Source organism: Protobothrops mucrosquamatus, unplaced genomic scaffold, assembly GCF_001527695.2.
Source record: "Protobothrops mucrosquamatus isolate PMUCROS unplaced genomic scaffold, P.Mucros_1.0 scaffold_99, whole genome shotgun sequence".
Classification (NCBI taxonomy): domain Eukaryota; kingdom Metazoa; phylum Chordata; class Lepidosauria; order Squamata; family Viperidae; genus Protobothrops; species Protobothrops mucrosquamatus.
In genome coordinates, this window is record NW_015386175.1 from 699,288 (window position 1) to 724,156 (window position 24,869).

At 39.2% G+C, this 24,869-nt stretch overlaps 1 protein-coding gene across 1 annotated transcript in view; it reads left to right on the forward strand.

The window, feature by feature from the left end:
- Positions 1–24,869, forward strand: part of BAIAP2 (BAI1 associated protein 2) — a 162,260-nt gene that overhangs the window by 46,774 nt on the left and 90,617 nt on the right. The window contains exon 3 of the mRNA XM_015815118.1: positions 1,767–1,853. Within this exon, the coding sequence (XP_015670604.1) occupies positions 1,767–1,853 (87 nt within the window). The remainder of the gene's footprint in view (positions 1–1,766; positions 1,854–24,869) is intronic.

Below are 24,869 nucleotides of genomic sequence, written 5' to 3' on the forward strand. Positions count from 1 at the left end.
GAATGACAAGTAAACCTCTTCTCCTTGTTCATCTGAGAAATGTGGAAAAGTACAGTTTTAAGGGGTTTACATTTATTAAAGAAAAAGAATAAACAATTTAGAGAACTGTTGAACTTTGGCTTACTTTCACATAGTTTTGAACCAAATGGTAACTGGAGTCCTTATATGCAAATATACTGTATATTTTATATTATAGCTGCAGAGCCCAAGACACTTATTGAAGGATAAATGGGCTTTTAGAGCTCAGTTTTTTTAAAAAAGGAACCAGTAACTATACTTTAAAAATAAAAGAGGAATCAATTAACGTCCTGTATTGTAGAAAAGGGATGTGATTATATTAAACTCATTTAACAAAACTATATTTCAGAAATACTGAATAACTTCTTTCATGCTTGGTCCATATTTATTCTAGATATAGTGGTAAGAGAAAGACATTAAGATATCTTAATGAGAATTGATGCTTCCACTCTGGTTTCATCTGATTCAAGCTTTGAATTACATATTTTCATCATAAATCTATCATAATAAATGGCAGTCTTTTCCCCCCTCCCCCCTTCATTTTCTGATCTGGGTTCTCTTGAAATGCAAGCATTTTAAATAGACAGCATTTGCAAGAACAACATAATATAAGAGACAAACCTATTTTGATGAATTGTCACAACTTAGGTGACAAACCCTATGCAACATACTCTTGTGATTCTTGTGACTATGAGGAGTTCTCTGCTTATCTGATTAAAATGATGTGTGCCCAGTTAGAATTTCAACAAACCACCTTAAATCTATGAACTGCGTATGAAAGCCCATACTAGTTAGTTTCTTAATAATATGCCATACACTAAATATATAAATACATCTTAATAATAGTTTTAGAGCCTTCTTAAGGTAATATCAAGGCCGTGTATGCTTTATTGAGCTGTCTTGGAAAAGGTAAATTCAGGCTGTACACCCAGATTCCAAAAGCTTAAGCAATCCAGACAAATCCATCAAGGTTGGTAGCTTCCCGTTATCTGACTTTGAAGAAATTTCAAATTCTTAACAAAGTTTGGGGGGGTGGCCTGATGATAAAAGGTGGCCTGATGATATATTTTAGCTCTTCCCAGCCTAGATGCCATGCAGCATGGCATTGCTGTGACCCTTGGGAAGCTGAAATTCACATACCTCCTAGAGGCCCAGGTTAAGGAAGACTGATGGAATACAGGTAGTCCTTGATGTTTAGTGTCCGTTCGAAGTTAGAAAGGCACTGCAAAAAGGGGCGTACGTTTTTCACACTTACAACCGTTGCAGCATCCCCTGGTCACATGATCAAAATTCAGATGCTTGGCAACTGGCATGTATTTATGACGGTTGTGCTGGCCTGGGGTCACTTGATTATCTTTTATCAACTTCCGACAAGCAAAGTCAATGGGGAAGCCAGATTCACTTAACAACTGTGTTACTAACTTAACGTCTGCAGTGAGTCACTTAACAACTGTGGCAAGAAAGGTCGTAAAATGCAGCAAAACTCACTTAACAACTCTCTTGCCATTTTGATTTCTTGCTGCGATCAAATAGTGATAATGGCTAATATTCTGCAAAATAAAATAGTATTAATAGTTTTAATATAGTTAATTTGATCAATGTTATAATTATTATAAATGGTTATAGTCTTACTATGAATGAAAATAATCAAACAGATGCTAGAGCAACTTTTTAATGAGATATTTTGAGAATTTGAGTTAAAATAAATACGGGTATAATGTTTTAATTGTATACTTTTTACTATCTAGGTGTGACATATGCTGCAAAAGGATACTTTGATGCCCTGGTTAAAATGGGAGAATTGGCCAGTGAAAGTCAAGGATCTAAAGAATTAGGTAAGTCAAGTATATAAATGATGTTAGTGTAAATTGCAGGTATGAAATGTATTTATTTATTATTTTTATAAACAACTGAAGGTGGCGAGCATATCTAATATTCCCTCCTCCTATTTTTTCCACAACAACCATCCTGTGAGGTGGGATGGGCTGAGAGACTGACTGACCTCAAATCACCCAGCTGACTTTCAAGCCTAAGGTGGGACTAGAACTCACTGTCTCCTGCTTTCTAGCCTAGTGCCTTAAATACTAGACCAGGGGTAGGCAACCTTGGCTCTTTTATGACTCGTGGACGTCAACTCCCAGAATTCCTGAGCTGGCTCAGGAATTCTGGAATTTGAAGTCCACGAGTCATAAAAGAGCCAAGGTTGTCTACCCCTGTATTAGACCAAACTGGCTCTTGAAATTTAAATTTCAATTAAATTACAATGCATGCCTTATTCAGAAAGTAATCTGCAGTCACTAGAAGTGAAAAATAACCCAAATGATTTTGATTATTTTGTGTTTATTTCCTAGATTAGCTTTGGGAAGTCCTGGGGGGGGGGGGGGGGGGAAAAGGGTAGGTTTGTATTATAGATTTATATGTAGGATTTTTTTAAGGAGGTGTCCGGTGATACCCCAACTGCATAGGGCGGGATGGTTGAGTGTGGAAGGGAAGTAGGAAGAGGGAGGAAGGAGGAGTGGTGGTAGAATGAGAGGAGGAAGGAGTGGTAAGTGGAAGAGGGTGGTGCGGGAGGGGTACACCGGACACGTCTGTGAATGTTTTGTTTAGCTTTATTCTCTTTGGTTGATATTGTGATAAAAGATTTATGTTTGTGTTTTTTAAATGAAAAATAATAAAAAAAATTTTTTAAAAAAATAACCCAAATGTACAAAAGGTACACTTTATTGTTGTTGTGCTATACCATTGCAGGTGCCAAAATCTGATTGGTGCATGGTGTAGTGGAATGTAGTCTGGTTCCCAGGAGGGAGGAAATGCATTTCAGAGGAATAAGAGACAGCAGAGTTTTAGATAGTTTGATTGGAAGGAAGAGGGTCAACTCAGTTCCAAACTATATTTTTAATGATGTAAGGAGCTTGCTTTAGTTTGGCAGTGTACAAATATATATCAATACAATGATAAAAATGTATCAAGATATTCAATAAATTATAGAAAACAAATGTAAAACCCTAGTGTCAAATATCACCGAACTACAAAATATTCATTACATACAATTACTTCCACCTACTACTGTTTCAGTAAGTATTAGTAAAGCATACAACTGCTTCAAATTGCATATTTAAAAAGCCATGGTTTTTAGAACTTCCTGAATATTAAAATTGGGAGTGGGAGGACAGATTTTACTTTATCTAATAGTGTCATAAGTAGCCAGACTTTAACCTGTATAGAACTTTCAAGGTGATTACCAGCATTGTGAACTGCACCTGGAAACAAATTAGGCAATCAATGCAGATCCTTCGGTATTGGTGTTTCGTGACATTATCAGGTGTTCCAATCAATATAGTTACTGCTCCATTTTGCATTACAGTAGTTGCAGTTTCTGGGTCATCTAAATGAAGAGAACACGGTGTCTGTAGCCAGTGGTAGCTTCTCCCGAGCTTCATGTGTTATTGTAGGTTCTTATGTTGTGCTAAGTGCAAGGCAAGCCATTTTTGCCTTAACGCAGTTTATAAGAGCCGTGGTGGCACAGTGGTTAGAATGCAGTATTGCAGGTTAATTCTGCTGACTGCCAGGAGTTTGACCCTCACCAGCTCAAGGTTGATTCAGCCTTCCATCCTTCCGAGGTCGATAAAATGAGGACCCAGATTGTTGGGGGGCCATAGGCTGACTCTGTAAACCGCTTAGAGTGGGCTATAAAGCCCTGTGGAGCGGTATATAAGTCTAAGTGCTATTGCGATAAATAAATAATACAGTTTATAAAGAGGGTGCAATGGCTCAGCATTTAAAGACACTGAACTTGACAGTTGGAAAGCTGACAGCCCAGGTTCAAGACCCGAGTGCTGTGCAACAGGGTGAGCTCCCATTCCTGCCCCAGCTCCTGCCCACCTAGCAGTTTGAAAACATGCAAATGCGAGTAGATTAATAGGTACCACTTTGGCGGGAAGGTAAAAGTGTTCCATGCACCTTTGGTGTATACCCATGCAGGCCACATGATCATGGAAGCATCCTCGGACAATGATGGTTCCTCCGCCAAGAAACGGAGATGAGCACCTCACCCTAGAGTCAGACAAGAGTGGACAGGGAAACCTTTACTTTTACTTTAATACAACCATATAGCTATTATCAGGAGAAGAAAAGATTGCAAATGACTTGTACATGGCAAGAGATTAACAATATCATCGTTGGATACAAGATGAGTGGCAAATTAATTTACAGACAAACAAACATCTTTTCTAGTTATTGTTGTGTAAGTAGGTACCAGAAATTATGTGTGCCAACAGATGTGACTAAATATCATCAGTATACCAAAGATACCATATTCTGTGCTGATAGATATCCTCCATCAACTGTTTCAGGTAGATGTTAAAGAGGAATGGAGAGAATAGACTGCCTTAAGACAATCTGTGAGGTAGAGACCTTTGAGCAGATCTCTCATTTCCCCTCCCCCCCCACAACTACAAAACAGAACTAACTCCTTGGGAAGAAGGAAAATCACTGAAGAATAGGAACCCCCCCCCATTCCAATCCCATAAAGTTAGTTCAGCAAGATACCATGGACCCATTGAGAGATCAAGGAGGACCAAAAGGGTTGCACCCTCCTAATCCCAGTCTCTCTAAAGGTCATCCACAAACCTCTTTACCAAGATCCAGTTAATCCCATTCCTCTGGAGCCTTAAGTTGCAGCACCATCACTTCTTCTACAACCTTTTCTAGAAAGGGAAATTAGAGAGCCATCCAAAATTATCAAGAATAGCCAGGTTGAGAGAAGACTTTTTGAACAATGGGCACAACACAGCTTCTTTCAGAAGTGATGGGCCCCCAACTAGTTATTTAGAGAGATGTAAATTGCCGCTCAATCCTAACTGCTCACCACCTGTGAACGGTCTTGACTAAACACCAGAAATATGAATCTGACTGAGAAGTGGCAGAGCTGACACTATAGAGAACTTTATCCACTTCCATGGTACTCACAATTTCAGATTGATCCCAGATTACTTCACAAAACAAAAAAACCCCAGTCATTTCCATTGGAACTGCCCAGCTAGAGTCCAGCTCTGCTTGGATCTGAGTGTTTTTCAATCTGCTAAAACCAGTACCGGGCCACAGCATGCCAGCAACCAGTCCACACAAAAAAGCAAAGCCCCATCTGTGAGATACAGGCAGCACACAAAACCACGCACCCTCTGGTCCGCGGAAAAACCTCTCTCCACGGAACCAGTCCCTGGTGCCCAAAAGGTTGGGGACCTCTGTGCTAAATCATAACATAACCTTGAATTACACTTTGGGAAGTAAAGAGCAGGTCTAAGGCAGCGTAACTCTATTGAACTCAGCAGTGTAAGTGATCTTAATAGCAGCTGCATATAATGTGGGTGTATTTCAAATTGGGGCAAGTCATTCTGCTGCCTGTGTCCCAGCCTTTTAGTGCATCTATTTGCTGTTTTCACTAGCCCAGCGTGATGTTAGTAATTGTTCCAGTAGATGGTAAACAAAGCACTAAAGAGCAGTTGATACAAGAGTGCTGCTTTAATTTGTGAACTGCCGAAAACAATATTGGTTTAAGAGCCAAAGAAGGCAGTATTTTTTAAGGGAGTAGCTTGTTTTAGAAGAATTTGGCTGAACTTAAAAATTTAAAAATATTACCTTGGGCAAAGAGTTAAGAGAAAAACTGATTAGTCCCCCATTTTGAATGAGTGAGTTATATTTTCTGATTTTTATATATCCATAGAACATTTGAAAAAGGCTAGGGAAGAGATTTTGAGGAATTTAAAACTTTAACCAGCTATGTAATTAGCCATATATGTATTACCTTAGGCAAAGGGTTGAAAGACAAACTGAATTATTTTCCATTTTTCATGAGTGAATGATGCTTCTTTTTCATCTTTATATAGCTGTAGAACATTTGACAAAGGCTAGAGAAGAGATTAATAAGCTGCTTCCACGTGTTCTAGATGTGAGTCATCTCTGTGCAGGCCCTTGTCTCCATGAAGTTGACAAGACAAGTTGACATTCTCGTGTGAATGATTGTAAAGTCAGCGTAGATCTTTGATAGCTTTAATATATTTCAGATAAGCTATCCTATGCCAAGTCACATACAGCATTAACTATATTTTGAGATAGTTATCAAAAAGATGTTGATTCTGATTTGCTAGCTGATCATAAACTATGATTTGCCAGTTGGAACATCTTGCTGGATTGATATGGTGTCTGTATTCAGTCCCAATTATTTCATAAATATCCTTATTTGCTTGAAATTTCACAGTAGCAGATGGTACTTCTTCAATTAAGCCTTGGTTCAATAGTTCCACATCAGTGAATAGTTAACAAAAGAAATGCCAACTCTATTCAAAACAACAACAATGCACTAATACACTCTAATCAGAATTTTAATGTAATTTAATGCAAAATCTCTGGCAAACTATAAAGCAGATGTAAGATGAATGCTCTGCCCTAGCAGTGCCAATATAAATATATAATCTAATCATTCTTTGCAAATACTCCATTTTCTGCATGTTTAGAAGAAAAAAGTCTGAGTTCTTCATTAACTTCCTAAACAACTTATTTAATTTTCTTAGAATGTAAATTAAGTTAATCAGGATTTTTTTGTGAATCTTGAGTGGATTGTTCTGTCAAAGAAAGTACATTTTATGTCTGAGTGCCATGGAGGATATTTTAGATATACTTTCTATTCTTCATTCAAATTGGGAATACTTGGAATTAATGTTCTCGCCTTCAGTGTTGCAAACTCAACTTAACCTAATTGTTTGTACCTCTTGGCCTCATTCAAGCAACCCTTGCTTAGGAAATTGTTTCAGATAAGAGATACTTTATATTGCCTTTCTTTGACACCTGCTGTTTGGCAAAAAGGAAGCTAGTACCAGGAAAAAGGAAGCTAGTACTAGGAAAGGAAAGAAAGAGGAACTACCAACATAGATATGGATATCCATTTTATGGTTTCTCCTTCCTCTTTTGATTTTGGGTCTTCTTCCCTCTTCAAGTGGGAATACAACCCATGATAGCAAAAAGGTTGCTCATCTTTTAGCAATAGCAGTCCTAGGAAAGAACTGGAACATCCTCCATGGTGCCCAAACATTGGCATAATATTCTTTGTGCTGTAGATGTGGCAGCATTTTTACATAACTATGATGTCAACTGGTATAACACAATATAGATTTTGAACCATGGGCATAATTCAGGAAAAAGACTTAGGGATACAGAACTTTGTTATATCCCTACCATCTTCTTCTCTTGAAAACTCTACTGCAGTGGTTCCCAACCTTTTCTTTACCACGGAACCCCTTTAAATACCTTTTGTGGCCATGATCATGACCACAGACCACCAAGATCTAACTTAAGATTTAAATCATAAAATTTCTTCAAGCCTTTGTGGACCCCCTGTGACAACATTGTGGCCCCCCAGGGGGCCACGGACCACAGGTTGAGAACCACTGCTCTATTGTATATGAAAACATGGTAATATCGTACAAGACTTCATACATGTTCTGAAAAGCCAGACATTTCAGCACATATATCAGTGTTTCAATAAATTCTTGCCAATATATGGAGAGTTTGCTTGGGTTTCCCTGAAATCTCTGCAGTTTTTTAATCCCCATCAAGCAACCACCCACATTTAATCTTTCCTTGATGCTCAGTTTCTAAATCCCTTCCCGCATCATTCTTCTAAATAAATTTGCTAGACTGTATGATTGGTACAGTGAAAGTCATAATGCAGTCTTCTGGCCCCAATAAATGCTCCAGTATCAGGAGTATTTAGGGAATCATCCTGAACTGCAAGCTGTTAGAACTGCAAAAAGTCTTTCCAGACGCTTTGCTAATTCGATATTCACACTGTGGTATTCCCTTTTGTCCCAAGTCAACAACTCATTTGGGTTCAATTGCTGCCGTGTGCAGATACATGACATTTCCTGAAGAGCAGCAGAGTGAAATGTTTTCTTTTTAATTTTTTTGCCAACTGGCCTCTGAGGAGCCTTTTATCTGTTTTAAAAACACCCTGTGGAGAAAAATGCCAGTTCTGTGTCTTTTTGTACTTTCTTCGGTGGGCAAAGCATTTAAGTGTACTGCTTTTTCTGCCTTGAAGAAATCAGAGAGAGAATGCAGGGCTCTCTACATTAGCTTCAGCTAATCCTCAGAGAAATGGAGCATCCTGTTTTGACTACAGGACATACCTACTACTAGAACTTGAGAAACTAGCAGTGGATTTGTGTTGCATTTTCTCATTCTTTTGGATGTACTTGCTTTGTTTGTTGTTTGCATACATTTTCTTTAACACTGAAATTCTTAGAGCTTGTGAATTCCAGTATATTGAATGGATGTAAGTCTGTTAAATTAAGGAGTATCTTCTGGGTGAGGTTCACTGGACTTTTAAGTAAATTTACCAGTTAGCCGGTTTCCCTGGCAAAGAGGAATAGCTCTTAAGTCTCCTGTCATCTTTGCTTTACTCCACAAATTTTTCTCTGGTTCACTATTCTTGAATCACTTTCTATTTTTTTTTTAAAAAAAATGGTAGGGCAAGGGGCAATTTTTAATTCAAAATTTTGTAAGAAGAGCTATATGTAATTTGAATAAATTGTTACGCTGTTTTTCTAAAATGTAGATTTCCTATTTTGTTAATGCATCTTGGGTTCATCAACATTTCCTCCATCCCATTTATATTTTATATACTTTAGAGAGCAGGAAGCTAAACTTTGGTTTAGTGTGAACAATTTTATATCTCCCTTCTGTAGTATATTTTTAACTAGCAGGGTTGTTTTTAGTCTTTTATAAATGGAAAAAATCTTTAGTTACTTAAGGCAATGATTTTATTATGAATTTTTGGAAGTTTAAATTTCTGAGAATACTTCATTGTTTGCATATTTGCAGTGATCAAACGGCTTCCGTCATTTCCACTAATCAAAGTCATAAATTTCAGTTGCTAAACTATATTTCTTAAAAATGTAGAGAGGACAGCAGAAAGTAGAAACAAATATTCCCATGCAAAGGCTTGCATGTAGATTGGTGGAACTTTTTACTGAAAGTCTTGAGAAAGTTTTGAGAGGTGAGTCACGGGTGTAACTTTATCATTCTTTTACTTCTAGTTGTTTCACCTAGTAGTCATTGGCATCTTGCCAGTTACTGTTACACAGGCAGAAGAATAGAGAAAACACCTGAATCAAACAAATGTCAGATTTGTCTTCCTGAAGATTTGTTCTGCCAGCTACATTTTCAACAGATAATCTCCATCTATAAACCAATCTTGTTCATTTTATAGCTCCTGTAAAGCTACATTCCTACTCTCTTCTTCTTCTTGCTAGTTCAGGGACATGCTAACCTCACTGTAAAACCTGGCACTATATTCAGAAATGACGTCCAAAGGTCATTTCTATTTCATATAAATACATATTTTTTGTGATGGTGGGGAATTCAGATGTATAAAGAAAATAATTAATTTGAAAAAAGGGGAAGAAAGAAGCCATTCTTAAACCTTTGTAAACGGTCTGGTGAATATTTAGGTTAAGAACAGGGGAGAGAAAAAAGATGATTCTCATGAGACATTTTATTGGTAGAAATATGAAATCAAAACAGGATTGCTGTCAAGAACGAAGCAGTGAGTTATATTTGACTAGCTGAAATTAATTAAAGCTGTACATAATATCATTGTATGAAGCTCTAAGCTTGAGGGGTCCTTTGTGCTCTCTGAGCCTTCTTGCAGATGTTTCATTATCCCAAACTAGGTAACATCATCAGTATGAGTACCTAGTTTAGGTAATGAAACATTTGCAAGAAAACAACCAGGCTCAGAGGGCACCAAGGACCCCTCGTGTCAGCCCTGAGCTACCAATATTCTTCTTTATTAGCTCTAGGCATGCAAATGGAATCTTCCCCTTCCTTGTTCTTGTTCATACAGTGTTATATTTTTCCTTGTGGTACTAAATAGCATGGATTTGATTTAGACATAAAAGTTGCCAAAACAGATTAAGTAACATGACTGGAATATCTGTGCATTTTATTTTATAAAAAGTCAAAATGATAGCTGTGATGGTGCGTTGGAAGCTCTGCCTAGTGCAGTGGTTCTCAACCTTTTTAATGCCGCGACCCCCAACCGGTCGTAAGTTGAGGACTAAACCGGTCGTAAGTCGAGGACTAAACCGGTTGTAAGTCGAGGACTACCCAACCGGTCGTAAGTCGAGGACTTTCCCTGCCCGGGAGCGCCGCGCATGCGTGGTTCCGCCCCCTGCGCCGGCCGAGGCGTAGCTGGCAAGTGTCAGAGACAGAGCAGGCCGACCACCAGCTGGCCCAGCTCAAGGGAGGTAAGGCACCCGCCGGAAAAGGGGAAAAAAATGGCGGACAGCCTTGCTTGGCGACCCCCGTGAAATGGTCGATCGACCCCAAATGGGGTCCCGACCCATAGGTTGAGAACCGCTGGCCTAGTGTGTGTATGCATTGCACATACACAATGCACATAAAAAACAGCTGGAGCTTTGATTACTCCACCAGGATTGCCCTCTTCACTTTTTTGGGCCATACTCTGCAGACACGCTGATCTGGAATATATCTAGAGGTGCCCGATTCTCAAAACTGAGACATATTGGTATCTAACCTATACTGAACTGCAGAAATGAGTACTCATTGGTATTGAAAAGAATATGAATAATGAAATGACTTTAGACTTTCAGAGGTAAGCCTTTCCATTGATTAATTGTTGGAAAGACTTGGGTTCTCCTAGATATAACTTAACGGTCAGTGCCGGAAGAGATAAGCTTGGAGAAGTAACTTATATGGTAGGAAAATGGAGGAGAGGGTCACTGGTTCATTTGCTACTTGCTAAAAATGTAGAATCTTCCTTTCAGCATACTATCAGTATCCTGAGCAAAGTTATATTCTTGACTCAAGCTAGATAGAAGCTTGGAGGCATTTTCCAAACTAGCATAGACTGAAAAAAAAAATCATGTGTGAAAACTTTGTTTTGCAGGAAGCTAAGCTCAGAATGGCATTTTATACTGAGGGTCTGCTGCAAGTTAATCCATTCCAGATACTCCTGCTGATTCCTTTCCTACTGAATGTTAAAATTCTCCTAGAGAATTTAGACAGATTGGCTTTGTGGACAGGATGTTTTCCTATTTGTACATTTTTGACTAAATTGCAAGGAGTGAAGGTACGGAAGATGTGTCATCACTGTGGATCAGTCCTGTAAAAATGCCACTCTGTGGCATTTGGAGGTAATTAGTTGTTTCACAGAGCTTGCTTTCTGGCAGTTTTTGTTTTAGATGTGTGCAGTAGTTTGTGCTACGAGTTTTTCTTTGTGAGAGCAAACTGTATATTGGAACTACTTCCTCTTAAAAGGCATTGCCTTTGACCCAGATTGAAAACCTTTTGGAATTGCTCCTTTTGAATCCTCTGGGGTGATTAATCCATCCCTTAATTGGATTTGTACTTGTTTAAGGTATCTGTGTTAGCAGAAGGATGTGGCGATGATAAACATGGTGAATGTAGAAAGGTCATCTTCTATGTAAGGGAGTTACTATAACAACAGATATATAACAAGCTAGGGTCATCCACGTTTTTGACTGGGCTGAATACGATTGCAAAGCCTGATTGTTTGGTTTATGCTCCTAGCTTAGAGTGACAACAGGGACCTCAAGAAAAACAGTGGATCATCTTGGTCAAGGGCAGCCAGCATATAGAAGGTATGGCTAGCCAGTCCTTGAGGCAAGGAGAGAGTAAATCATATTTACCCACTCGAGATGGTCACCGCTGCTTCCACTACTTCTGTGTTGTACTAGGGTGATCACTTGTCCACTGCTGTGCTGTAAGAGCCCTTAGAGCAGGGGTGTCAAACTCGCAACGTCACGTGACGTGTCGTGACGTATTGCAACTTTTTTGCCATTGTCGACAATGGGGTGGGCGTGGTTTCGCTATGATGCATCCGGCCCGCGGGCCGGCAGTTTGACACCCCTGCCTTAGAGCAACCTGTTTAGTGGATTGTCCCCCCCCCAAAAAAAGCTAGTATAGATAGTCCTCCACTTATGACCACAATTGCTAAGCAAGACAGCTGCTAAGTGAGTTAAGTGCCCCATTTTATAACCTTTCTTGCTGGGAAAGAAAGAGTGAATCACTGTAGTTGTTAAACTAGTGACACGGTTTTTAAGTGAATCTGGCTTCCCTATTGACTTTGCTTGTCAGAAGGTCACAAAAGGTGACTACATGATCCCAGGACCCTGCAGCCGTCATAAATATGAGTCAGCTGCCAAGCATCCAAATTTTGATCACGTGACCATGGGGATGCTGCAGTAGTTGTAAGTGTGAAGAACTGTCACAAGTCATTTTTTTTCAGTGCCATTGCAACTTCGAACGGTCACTTAACAAACAATGGTAAGACTACATGTAATTATTTTCTGGCCATAGCTTTTAGTTGCAGGGTTTCCCAGCATGATCACTTTCAGGTGAGTGGACTTCAGTTCCCAGAAATCTCAGCAGCATCCATGCTGGCTAGGGAATTCTAGATGCTGAAGGCATAGGGAAGTTGCCAAGATTGGGAAACACCATTTTAGTATCTCTGAGAATAGCAGCAGATCCAGCATTTCAAATAGAATATTGGCAGGCACTGAAAGCATCTTATTCCTGCTGTGTCAGCCAGTCAAAATGCTTCTTCCACCACGAAGCAAGATATTGTAGATGAGAGAGCCATGAAGTCTCAAGTGAAAGTTAGTTCTGCCATGGTTAAAAGTAAATGTATACTGCAGCAGGACATGGCCAAAACAAGGAATAAGTGAAACTCCGTCTCCTGCCCTAGAGGGAACTGCTTCTCTACCTTAACAATGTAAAGTGGGCAGGAGAAAAAGATGCAAGATATTTGAACATTGATAAATAGAATGTACATCTGTTGGAATTCTTTCTGAATAGCTTCTGAGTAGCGGAAAATAAAATCTATTTTCAGAAGTTCCTAGAGCAGGGATCCCCAGTACCGGAACCAGTACCTGGCTGCGGCATGCCAGCAACTAGTCTGCCCAAAAAAGCAAAGCCCCATCTGTGAGATAAAGGCAGCACACAAACCCATACATCCTCCAGTCCACGGGAAAACCTCTCTCCATTGAACCAGTCCCTGGTGCCCAAAAGGTTGGGAACCTCTGTCCTAGAGTCTTGGGTGCAAGCAAAGCTGTTTCAAGTCCAGTCTGCAGGGGGGAAAAAAACCTAACATTAATCTGTGCTGCTGTTGTAAATTGCTTCTTGAATTCTCCATTCTAGGGATTTCAGTGTCGCATTTATTTGAGGGGCCTGCCTTACTCAATGAAGCAGTGAATGCTTTGCTGCTACTTGCTGTTACCAGCCACTTTCACCCCCAAGGAACTAGAGCAGACATGTCAAACACAAGGCCCGGGGGCCGGATGCGACCTGCAACGTGGCTTCATGTGGCCCACGAAGCGCTGGAGAGGTGTCACCCTTTGTGTGGAATGAAGAAATGCACCATCGCCTGGAAGTGGACTGAGAGGAACAGTGAGGCTCTTCCAGTGGACCATGCCTTGGTGCTTGCCCTGGTCCCACCCCCTTCTGCCAGAGACCCTCAGATCTGTCCCACTCCTGCCCAGGCCCCCACAAGCCCCCACCCAGTAGGCCACACCCACTCCAGCCACGCCCACCCAGTAGGCCACACCCACCCTGGCCACACCCACCCGGCCCCCTGAGGACAACCGCAATGCTGATGCGTCCCTCAATGAAATTGAGTTTGACACCCCTGAACTAGAGAGATGGGAGCAAGGATAAATATAGGGAAATGCTTTCCCCTTTCTAAAAATAAAAATAAATAAAAAAAATAAAATGCAGGGCCTATTTAAGCCCAGCAGCTGATAGACAAAATGTAAAGGTCTAAGTCATCTGAAGCATGTTACCAGCTTATCATTTTCTATTTAATCTATTTCTTATCACATCTATTTAATTTAGCGTTTTATTAGAAAAAGCATGAAAGAAAAGGAAAATACGGATGGGAATCCCAAAGAAAGGTTTAGATTTCAGGAGTGACAGTAAACAATAAACAAAGCGACAGTAACTAGGTTCATCTGTAATTGAGATTAACCCTCAGGGAAAATAGCTGTGGCAAGAATTGGGCGAAGCTCTGACATATCCAAAATAAATCAAAGACCTTAATGCAGTCTGATGGATTGCTTATGGAATCTTGGTTCAAGAGATTTTTTTTTCTTTGTAGAACCTTAAAAGATTGATATTTCCAAACTTTCCCTTTTTGGTCTTTCCACATGAAGGTTCAGAAGACAAAAATCATTCTCCCTTGCCATTTAATCTCAAGAAGAGACATTACTAGTAATAAAGATAAATAATTCATAGGCCGACTGTGGTTATACTGCTGATCCGGTGGGAACCCCTAGACATTACTGCAGAAATGTCTGCTACAAGGAAAATAGCAACCACAGAGACAGATTAAAGAACCTAACAGAAGGTGTGTGGCTATGGTTGGCTTAAAACCTTGAAATATGTTGGCACAAAGCTGGAGCAATTCAAGCCAAAATGCTTCCTCTATTTCTCTCTTTCTGAGATGTTACAAACTCTGCCATAGACGACTAGCTCCAGTCATAAATCGATTTAGCGAGACTTTTGAATGCGTGAGGCAAATCTTCTATGCTTACCATTGATGTGGTTATACAGGTAGGCTTTGACTTACAACAGTTCGTTGAGTGACTGTTTGAAGTTACAATGGCATTGAAAAAAGGGACTTATGACCATTTTTCACACTTATAACCGTTGCAGCATCCCTATGGTCATGTGATTTACACTTGGATGCTTGACAAGTGGTTCATATTTATGACGGTTGTAGTGTCCAGGGGTCATGTGATTCCCGTTTTGTGACCTTCTGACAAGCAAACTCAATGGGTAAGCCAGATTCACTTAACAACCCTGTTACTAATTCAACAACTGCAGTGATTCACTTAACAAACGTGGCAAGAAAAGTTGTAAAATGGGGCAAAACTCACTTAACAAATTTCTCATTTAGCAAACATAAATTTTGGGCTCAATTGTGATCGTAGGTTGAGGACTGCCTGTATTGCTATAATGGCAAACATGTGGAAAGCCACAGAAGTTGTATTATCAGGGGTGAAGTTCTGTTGGGCAGAGTGTTGCAACAGAAAAGAGTACTGTACTGTGGCATATGGAAGATACAGTCATAAGGAAGGAATACGAGGAACAAAGATGGAATGGAAGGAAGTGTGAATACTTTCCAGGAAAAATAATGTTGATTGGCGGGGGTGGGAGTACCAGAATAACTTGAACTCATAGTTGAGTAATACCTTTACTGTGTGTGTGTGTGTGTGTGTGTGTGTGTGGGCGGGGGGGATATTCCAGATTCCCCAGAACATCTCTTTTGAGGTTCTGGTGTGTGATTTTCCTGTGCTGCCCAGAGACCTTAGGGATTCATGTGGTTTACAAGTACCAACAATGGATCAATAATGAAAAACATTAAGCAAAATATAGTGCATGCAACACTCAATAAATCTATTGTTTTAAATTTTGGTTTCTTAAGCTGTGGTTTCTCTAATAGAGATCATTTAGTCAGCTAAATAAATGCTGCTTAAAGGGACCTTAGGAATTTGTTGGTAAAGCAGAATACATCTGTTTCAGGTTGCAACATTAATAAAACTGTACCATTCCTGACAAAAGCATTTTGCTGCATTACATTCTATCATTCCTGATCTTAGTAGTTTAGCCATAGTTTTGAACAGAGCTGTAGCCCCAAACTCTATTGTGCCAAAAATCCAGTGTGAGATTCATTCTACCTCTTGCTTTGCTGATTCTTGTCAACTTACCGTAGCATCTGTATCAGATTCATTTTCACATTACAGGTGTTTGTTGACTGATAATTTTATTGCCATCATCAAAACATTTTCTCAAAGTCCCAAAGGTGCTTTTCCAAAAGGGAACTGGACTTTCTTCTCTTTTTCCTTGAAAAACTTTTCACTTCTCATTCAAGAAGCTTCTTCGGTTCTTTTCTTGGATGAGAAGTGAAATGTTTTCAAGGGAAAAAATCCAAGAAAGTCCTATAATGTACCTTTTGGAAAAGCACCCTTTGGGACAACCATGATCTGGATGATGTAGAATCTCCATAGACATTTTTTCAAAGTGTTATTCACTTGATATATCCAAAACTGTATTCCTCTAAAAGGAAAACTAGGTTTTCTCAAAATAAATTATCTTTAAAGCAGGAAGGTCATCTTAGATTTGCTGAGCCTATAATAAAGGAAGCATATATGTGTTTTCTGTCTAAAAATTTAGCATCGTCTTCTTTTGGCTAAATACAATAGGTTGTTTTCCCATTGCATCAGAAATATTTATGATCAGATTATGTCCCCCTGCCCAATTTCTTTCTCTTGAGTCCTCCCTTTTTGTTTTGGGTATGGGCAGGAAGAGTGTCCTTTTCATAACTCTACAAATATCTGGTGATAAGATGAGATTTTAGAACAGAAAATGAATAATTTTGGAGAAAAAACATTTTATTTTAAATCTCTCAGATCTATTACAAAGAAATATTGTTATAAAAATTCTAATAAATCAGAAACATCTACATTATGTATCTGATCTCTGAAAATTGACTTTTTGGTTTTTTTGGGGGGTGTGGTATAAGATTCCTTGCAACGCAAGAGGAAGCCTGAAGGATCTGCTGCTGCCCATGTTTTGAGGATCTTGTCCAATGATGAATATTCAACATATGTTAAATGTTCTGACAGCTAAATGTTTGGTTCTTGAAACGCTGACTTCAAATTTTGGAGTGGCCTCTTTCAGTGACAAACCAATTTCAGTAAAGGTGGAATGAGTCATTCCAACATCAAAATGCTCCCATGGAAATTGGAACTGGATGGTTTTGAGTTGGTGTGCTTTAACATCAAAGCATTTTGTACAGCTTTTAGATACATCCTCCTACAATATGATTGATTGATTATGTGCTATTAAGTTGGTTTCAACTCTTCTTTTTTTTCTTTCCTCTCATCTTTCCTACCAAAATATGGGGACCACACTTAATTGGAAATAAATTCCTCCCTCCTCTTTCAATGTTTGGATGATACTGCACCCAATCCTGGCAACTGTTAGCAAATGCTCATAGCAACTGTGCAAGAGCTTTGTTACTCTGCTTACCAAGCTGGTTTACAAGTAAAATGAAAAATTAAAAATTGCCATGTATAAGTAATAGTTGTTCTGTAAAAAGAATTATAGTTTTTAGAGTTGCTGTTTCTGAAGATGGTATAGGAGCAAGAATGTGTATGTTTGTGAAAACACATATCTTTTAAATAATTACTAAGGTCACAGAGAGTCAACTGCTGTAAAGGAATCAGACAAACTTCATATCTGCATTCTCTTTTGGCATTTCTGATAGTTTGTTCCATGATTTTTGCCTGATTTAGCTGTTTGTTAGGCTAACATCTGTTGCTATTGAATAACACGTACCTTCTGTTTTCACTGTCCATTTAGCAATTGTCTCTGCCCTTAGCAACAAGATGCATACACTTTTGAAAACTAAATTATATGTATGTTAGTCTTTTAGGTTAGTAATAATACTGACAAAGTGGAGTTGATTGAAATCAAATTGTTTTAGAACCACAATTTAATTATTTAAATCACTACTCAGGAAGACTTGATTTAATTTCTGTCATGATGCATTCACTAATCAAGAGGATCCTATAATCACCATTTCCAGTAGCAATGCATTCCTGTTTTATGACCTGAATACATATTTTTCAGTGCATGCAGAGAGCTGTAAATTTTATTTTTATGGAAGATACATACTGTGTAAAAAACAGTTAGTCATTTTTAAACATTGATATAAGCAGTGCTTTTTTTGTAAAAAAAAAAAAAAAAGATGCCGGAACTCACACACGTTATATAACCCGCCTTGCCTACCCTACAAGGTTCCATCCACAAAAGGTGCTGGAACTCCGTTCTGGGCATTCTGTGGCAAAAAAAGCCCTGGGTTTAAGTTAAAAATGGAATTACGATCTCAGTACCAACCAAACAGTCATATACTTATATAATACAGTAATTAGGAGCTGAACTGGTTCCAGTTAACAATTAACCTGTTCAGTTCATTGTTGTGCGTATTTGGATTATATATTACCATACTTTTCTAGGAGATCAAGCATCATCAGTTTTTAAGATGTACTAGTAATCTTTTTGGTTTAACTTTCTTAATGAACAGATTTATTTTAACATAAAAGCATGTGTGTTTTCATTAACTATTTTAGACTTATTTTTTAATAAAACAATATTGGCTAAGTCATAGAAGAAACTGAAAATATTGGGTGGATAGTGCTTGCTTACCTATTGCAGTCGGTAACTAGCACCAGAAAATTGGTATTCTGATATTCAAAATATCCAAAACTAAATTGACAAGGCCAGGATAGTTAAAAAACGTATATACAAAAACATTTGGCCAAAAGACCATGTGGGTAAATAGTGAATTTTGCTGTATTTGTGTTTTCTTCTTTATTCAGAGTTGTCAATGTTTAGATAGTTTCTCAGTTTTTAATTCATTACTTCAGTGGAAGAAAATATATTTTTCACACCATTACAAGATGCTACTGCAGGACTGTTTAAAAAAAATGGATTGCCAGTTGAGAATATATGAATCCAGATATTTAAATGACTTCCAAGTGATGTGATTTTTTTTTAAAGCATAGACAATCCTGATTTTCAGGGGTGGGTGGGAAGTAGAGTGAAATTTCAGTAGAATGAAATTAGTGTATGTACTAACTAACCTGAAGGCCTGCATGTTTAGACATGTTATCTATAGCATCTTCTCATGATATTTAATCCACACAACTGGGGCTTGCCTTTTGGTATTGTGCTACTGGCATTTTAATACTTGTCTGATTTACCCATAGATTGTTGTTGTTAGTTGCGAAATCGTGTCCGACCTATCGCGACCCCATGGACAATGTTCCTCCATGTCTTCCTGTCCTCTACCATCTTCTGGAGTCCATTTAAGCTCACGCCCACTGCTTCAGTGACTCCGTCCAGCCACCTCATTCTCTGTCGTCCCCTTCTTCTATTACCCTCAATCTTTCCCAGCATTAGGCTCTTCTCCAGTGAGTCTTTCCTTCTCATTAGGTGGCCAAAGTATTTGAGTTTCAACTTCAGGATCTGGCCTTCTAAAGAGCAGTCGGGGTTGATCTCTTCTAAGACTCACTGGTTTGAACGCCTTGCAGTCCAAGGGACTCGCAGGAGTCTTCTCCAGCACCATAGTTCAAAGGCCTCAATTCTTTGTCGCTCAGCCTTCTTTATGGTCCAACTTTCACATCCATACATTGCAACTGGGAAAACCATGGCCTTGACTATACGCACTTTTGTTGGCAGGGTGATGTCTCTGCTTTTTAGTATGCTGTCTAGATTTGCCATAGCTTTCCTCCCCAGGAGCAAGCATCTTTTAATTTCTTGGCTGCGGTGATCTTGGAGCCCAGGAAAATAAAATCTGTCACTATCTCCATTTCTTCCCCATCTATAGATATATGAACTTAATTTAAAAAAAAGATCCCTAATTCACTTTCTGACATTGTTCTCATTATGTTTTGATCCATACAGATTTCAGAATAGGAAAGGTCTTCCTGAGGTCTCAGGATTGGGGAATTCTGTTCTTCTAAACATTATGTTCTTATGTTCTTCTTTTTGCTTTCTATTCCTCCAACCCAAAGGTGGACTCCCTCTCTCCCTCCCTCTTTGTTAGTATGTGTTCAGATTTTTCTTCTTTGCCCACATCTACTCCATTACCCTGGATTCTATTTATTTTATTTTCCTTCTAGGGAAAGCTTACTTATCTCTCATCTCCATGGGAGGCAAGTAGAATAAAGTTATAAATTACATAGAGTATATTGTTTTAAAAGATAGCAACTTTAAAAACATTATTCAAATTTTTAAAGTCTGATCTTAAATTTAGAAAGTCCAATTTAAAATGTCATTTATTTGTTTAGCTAGTCCTGGGTTGCTGAATCTATGTTGACCTAGTTCTCTTAAAGGTTAATTACTCATACTAAAAATTAGTGGGCCATTAGTATGAAGGCAGAATGTTGAGAAATATACAAGTGCTCTAATTTATGCAATTTAAAAGCATATGGCTTTTGTATTGTCTAGTGGACTAACTAGAGCAGGGGTGTTAAACTGCTGGCCCATGGGCCAGATGCATCATAGCGAAACCGGGCCCACCCCATTGCCAGCAATGGCAAAAAAAAGTCGCGATACGTCGCAACACGTCACGTGACATTGCGAGTTTGACACCCCTGAACTAGAGGATAAATTGAATAAATTGTTCATACAACCTTTTTAAAAGGAAAAAAAAACAGATTCCTGAATCCAGAATGTCTCTTCAGTGTTTGAGCAATGATTGGTATCATTTGACAGGTATAGCAGAAATAACATTGTATGTCACTATGCTTGTTTCACAGACTAAAAGAGAAGGAAAAATATGGGATTAAAAGAAAAGCATAGAGGGATATGTAGAACCTGTGTATACTTTCCTGGATACAGAATGGGTAACAACCTGTTGAGCATGTTTTAAACATAATGCTCGTATATGGGAGAGCTATGGAGGCCTTTTTTGAAACTTCCTTCTTAGGCACAAACTGGGTTTGATAAACAGCCTCATATAATGAATAGAACTTGCAGCCAAATTTAAATGGAGGGATGGGAACAAATATGGCTCATGTTAGAAAAACTAGCAAAGATCAATATATAGATTTAGGATTACAATTGCAAATGAGCTAAACCAAATGCTTCAGGAGAAAATAACATCAAATCAGATAACTAAAGCAGAAATAGCTGTAGGAATAGTAGAAATGGATTATTACAACTATCCCCAGTTTGGCAGGCAAATGTTAGTTGCAACACTGAGGAAATTTCTAGGTGGAAATTGGACCCTGCGAGAGTTAATCAGTAAACAGATAACTTATTTTAAATGCTAAATTCTTTGTCAGCTGGAATCTGTTTGGTTTGGTTTTGCCTAGAAACTTTGTAAAGTACAGAACCATGTGCTACAGTGATAGTTTTTTTTACAAACAATTCTTGATTTAGCTAAAGGATATTCTCTGACTGTGCCATAACTGGCATCCAGCTCCCTGATAAAATTGATTATGGTATAACGCTCTCAACATATGAGTGAAAAATGATCAAAACGTTCCATCATTCTATTTGCAAGAGTTGTAGATCTTCAATATTTTATTAAAATATTTTGCTAAATTACTTGAAATATTATGTTTAAATTGTGGAATGAATAACATACAGAATTTGGAGGGACTGGCTGTCAGCAGTGTCGTGTTGGAAAAACCTCAGATTCAAGTTATGATAAGGTTAGAAGAACTTCTGTCTGAAACCATAGAGAGACAGATAGTAATCTTGACATTGTGAGGAACCAAAATTCTTGTGCTTAATTGCTCTTTCTGTCAGGGGATTTAAAAGAAAAAAGAATACGAATAGAAAGACCTGAATTATTAGGACAGAATAAGCTATTGCTCCTTGTTCAGCTATCAACATAAGCCATGGAAAGAGACCTACAGTTTATTTAGTCACTCCCATGGCTAGTAGACCAAGGGATGAAGATGTAGTGCACTATCACACAGTCATTCAGCCTTAACTAACAAAATGGCACAATGGGCAGTATGGGTGAGTAGCAAATAAAATGAGACTTGATGGGAATTGAAAGGGTCCTTGAAATAATCTCATATCTCTTCTCTCTCTCACGGTGTGCTGCAGTTTTGACACAATAGTTTTTGCTGGTTGACTGCCACTGAGCCTCTGCTCTATCTCATACCTGTTAATGGGGAGGGGGTGCCCTGAAAAGAGACAATTGCCTTTCTCCTGTGTCTGTTGCCTAGGTAATTGGGCATTCAAAAATTGCTGATACAAGCAGTTTTCTTTTAACATCTCTTCTGGAGAAGAGCAGTCACACAAAATAAGTGTGGTTTTTTTTTTCTCCCCTCAATGTTCACTTAGTAAAACTATGATCAGTTAACTTTTTCTGTGACATATCAGCTTCATATGTATTTGCAGGTAGCTCAATAGGTAGCCGTTACATTTCAAAGTTTGAAATGCTTCAAGTTTTCTCTGGAAATTGTTTGCTAGAATTTGGGATTAGAATTAATTGGATTTAAAGTGCGCGGTCTGGTTTTTAAGTACCTGCCTTATATTAGTTTAATCACTTTTTATTTATTTTAATCCTGTTCTTCAGTCTTATTTAATAATGGACTTAACTTTTGTTGTTGTTTATGTGCTTTGGTTTAATACTTTAAAGCATCTATACATTATGCAGAAATTTTCAATTAATGAGAGAAATTAAAAATATAATAATTGCACAGGAGAATGTTTTCTTTCTTCATTTCAAAGATTTAATGATTTAATTATCTAATACAGAGTAAGCGACTATGGGAAGTTACATATATTTATTTGCTGAAAAGACTTATCTGGAGGCCCATCTTATGAAGTGCATCTCTGTATATCTCACAATAATAAAAACCAATGAAACCTGGTACCCAGTCAACAATTTCCAATCCACCCAATACTACAATCCTCCAACTTTACCCTATCCTAATGCCTGGGGGCGGGGGGAGAGAATCCAAGCATTATGCCTTTTTGGAAGGCTAAAATGGTGGGGACTTTTTGGACCCTAGGGGGAAGGGTGTTCTATAGCAGGGCTTTTCAACCAGTGGTACGGGTACCACCTGTGGTACATTGGCACCTGGCAAGTGGTATGTGGTAGCAGGAGAGGGGAATGAGCTGAACCGGTGGCAGCACCACACAAGCCTGAGTGAGAGATGGTTGGAGCTGCAGGGCTGTCAGGGCTTAGTGGAAGCGCCAGGATCAGTGCCAGGCTCAAGCTGGAGCTTGGCGGTGATCCTGGTGCTTCTGCTGAGTCCTGAAGAAGCACCAATCAGCTGGAAAGCAGCACTGATCCTGACACTTCTGCTGAGCCCAGAAGAAGCACTAATCAGCTGGAATGTTACATTTAGATGCTTGGCAACTGATTCAATCTATGACGGTCACAGTGTCCCAGGGTCATGTGAAGTGACCAAAACCTGCTGCAACCACCCAGCAGACGGGGGGAATAAAAACCAAACACCCCCCCCACCCCACCCCCGCTGCCAATCCTCAACAGAAATGCTCATAACAATGAAAACCTTGGACAGGAGGAAGAGCGCCGCTGGGCGCTGTCTTGCTCGGCTATGGCTTGGGGGGCACTTTTTTCAGTGCCATTGTAACTGCGAACAGTCACTAAGCGAACTGTTGTAAGTCGAGGACTACCAATATTTTATCACTTTTTTCCTTTTATTTTTTTGGGTCATCAGGTTTTTGACACCTTGCTAGGCGACTGGTGGTACTTGGATGTTGCCATATCCTAAAAGTGGTACAATGGGTGAAAAGGTTAAAAAGCCCTGTTCTACAGAGCAGAAGTTGCTACAGAAAAAGTATTCAAACCAACTAACCTTTTTCTTACATAATAAAGGAGCTGCACTTATCAACTCGGAGGGCAGCTCTTAATGAATAACTTTGTAAACAAAATATTGCTGCAGGGAAAAATTGCATTGGGATCAATTCTGAAGTTATTGAGACTCTGATTCTGCTGTTAAGAAAAACACGTACTGGTAGCCCTCAACTTACAACAGTTCATTTAGTGACCAAAGTTACAACCTCACTAAAAAAAGCGACTTTGGACTGTTTTTCACACTTATGACCGTTGCAGCATCCCCATGGTCACGTGATCAAACTTCGGATGTTTGGCAAGTGGCTCATGTTTATGACGGTCGCAGTGTCCCTGGGATCACGGGATCCCCTTTTGTGACCTGACAAGCAAAGTCCATGGGGAAGCCAGATTCACTTAGCAACCATGTTACTAATGATTCACTTAACAAGAAAGGTCGCAAAAATGGGGCACAACTCACCTAACAAATGTCTCACTTAGCAACAGAAATGTTGGGCTCAGTTGTGGTTGCAGATTGAGGACTATCTGTATGGGATTGAGAACTGTTTTACACCAGAGGTCCCCAACCTTTTGGGCATCAGGGACTGGTTTCGTGGAGAGAGTTTTTTCCGTGGACCGGAGGGTGTGTGGTTTTGTGTGCTGCCTACATCTCGCGGATGGGGCTTTGCTTATTTGTGTGGACCGGTTGCTGGCATGCCGCGGCCCAGTACTGGTCTACGGGCCGGAGGTTGGGGACCCCTGTTCTATACCATACCTCCTGAATGTAGATCCAAGTCATCTTCAACTTACAACTGTTCATTTAGTGACTATTCAAAGTTATAACAGCACCGAAAAAAGTGACACGACCAGTTTTCACACTTATGACCATGGCAGCATCCCCATGGTCACGTGATCAAAATTTGGGTGCTTGGTGACTGGTAAGTATTTATGACAGTTGCACTGTCCCAGGATCACCTTTTGTGACCTTCCCTGCTGGCCTCTGTCAAGCAAAGTCAATGAGAGAAGCCAGATTCACTTAATGGATACACGATTCACGTAACAACTGAGGCAAAAAATGGTTGCAAAACTCACTTCACATCTGCCTTACTTAGCAATGGAAATTTTGGGTTCAGTTGTGGTCATAAGTCAAGGACTACCTGTATGTGCTAAGTACCCAACTTCTGATAGCCAAATATTTACTACCCTCTGCTATGTATTTTAGTCACAGCAACTGCTGTTGGCATTTGGTCATGGTTAGAGACCCACAGCCCACTGGTTTTTCCTCGGCTGTTTGGTTCTCTTAAACTTTTAGCAAAATAGGCAAGAGTTCAATATACAGAAAAATAAAAAGAGAAAAGAATATAGAATATATTCATTGCATTGTAGGGATCGCAGTGAGTACCATACGGTACACAGGTCTGTA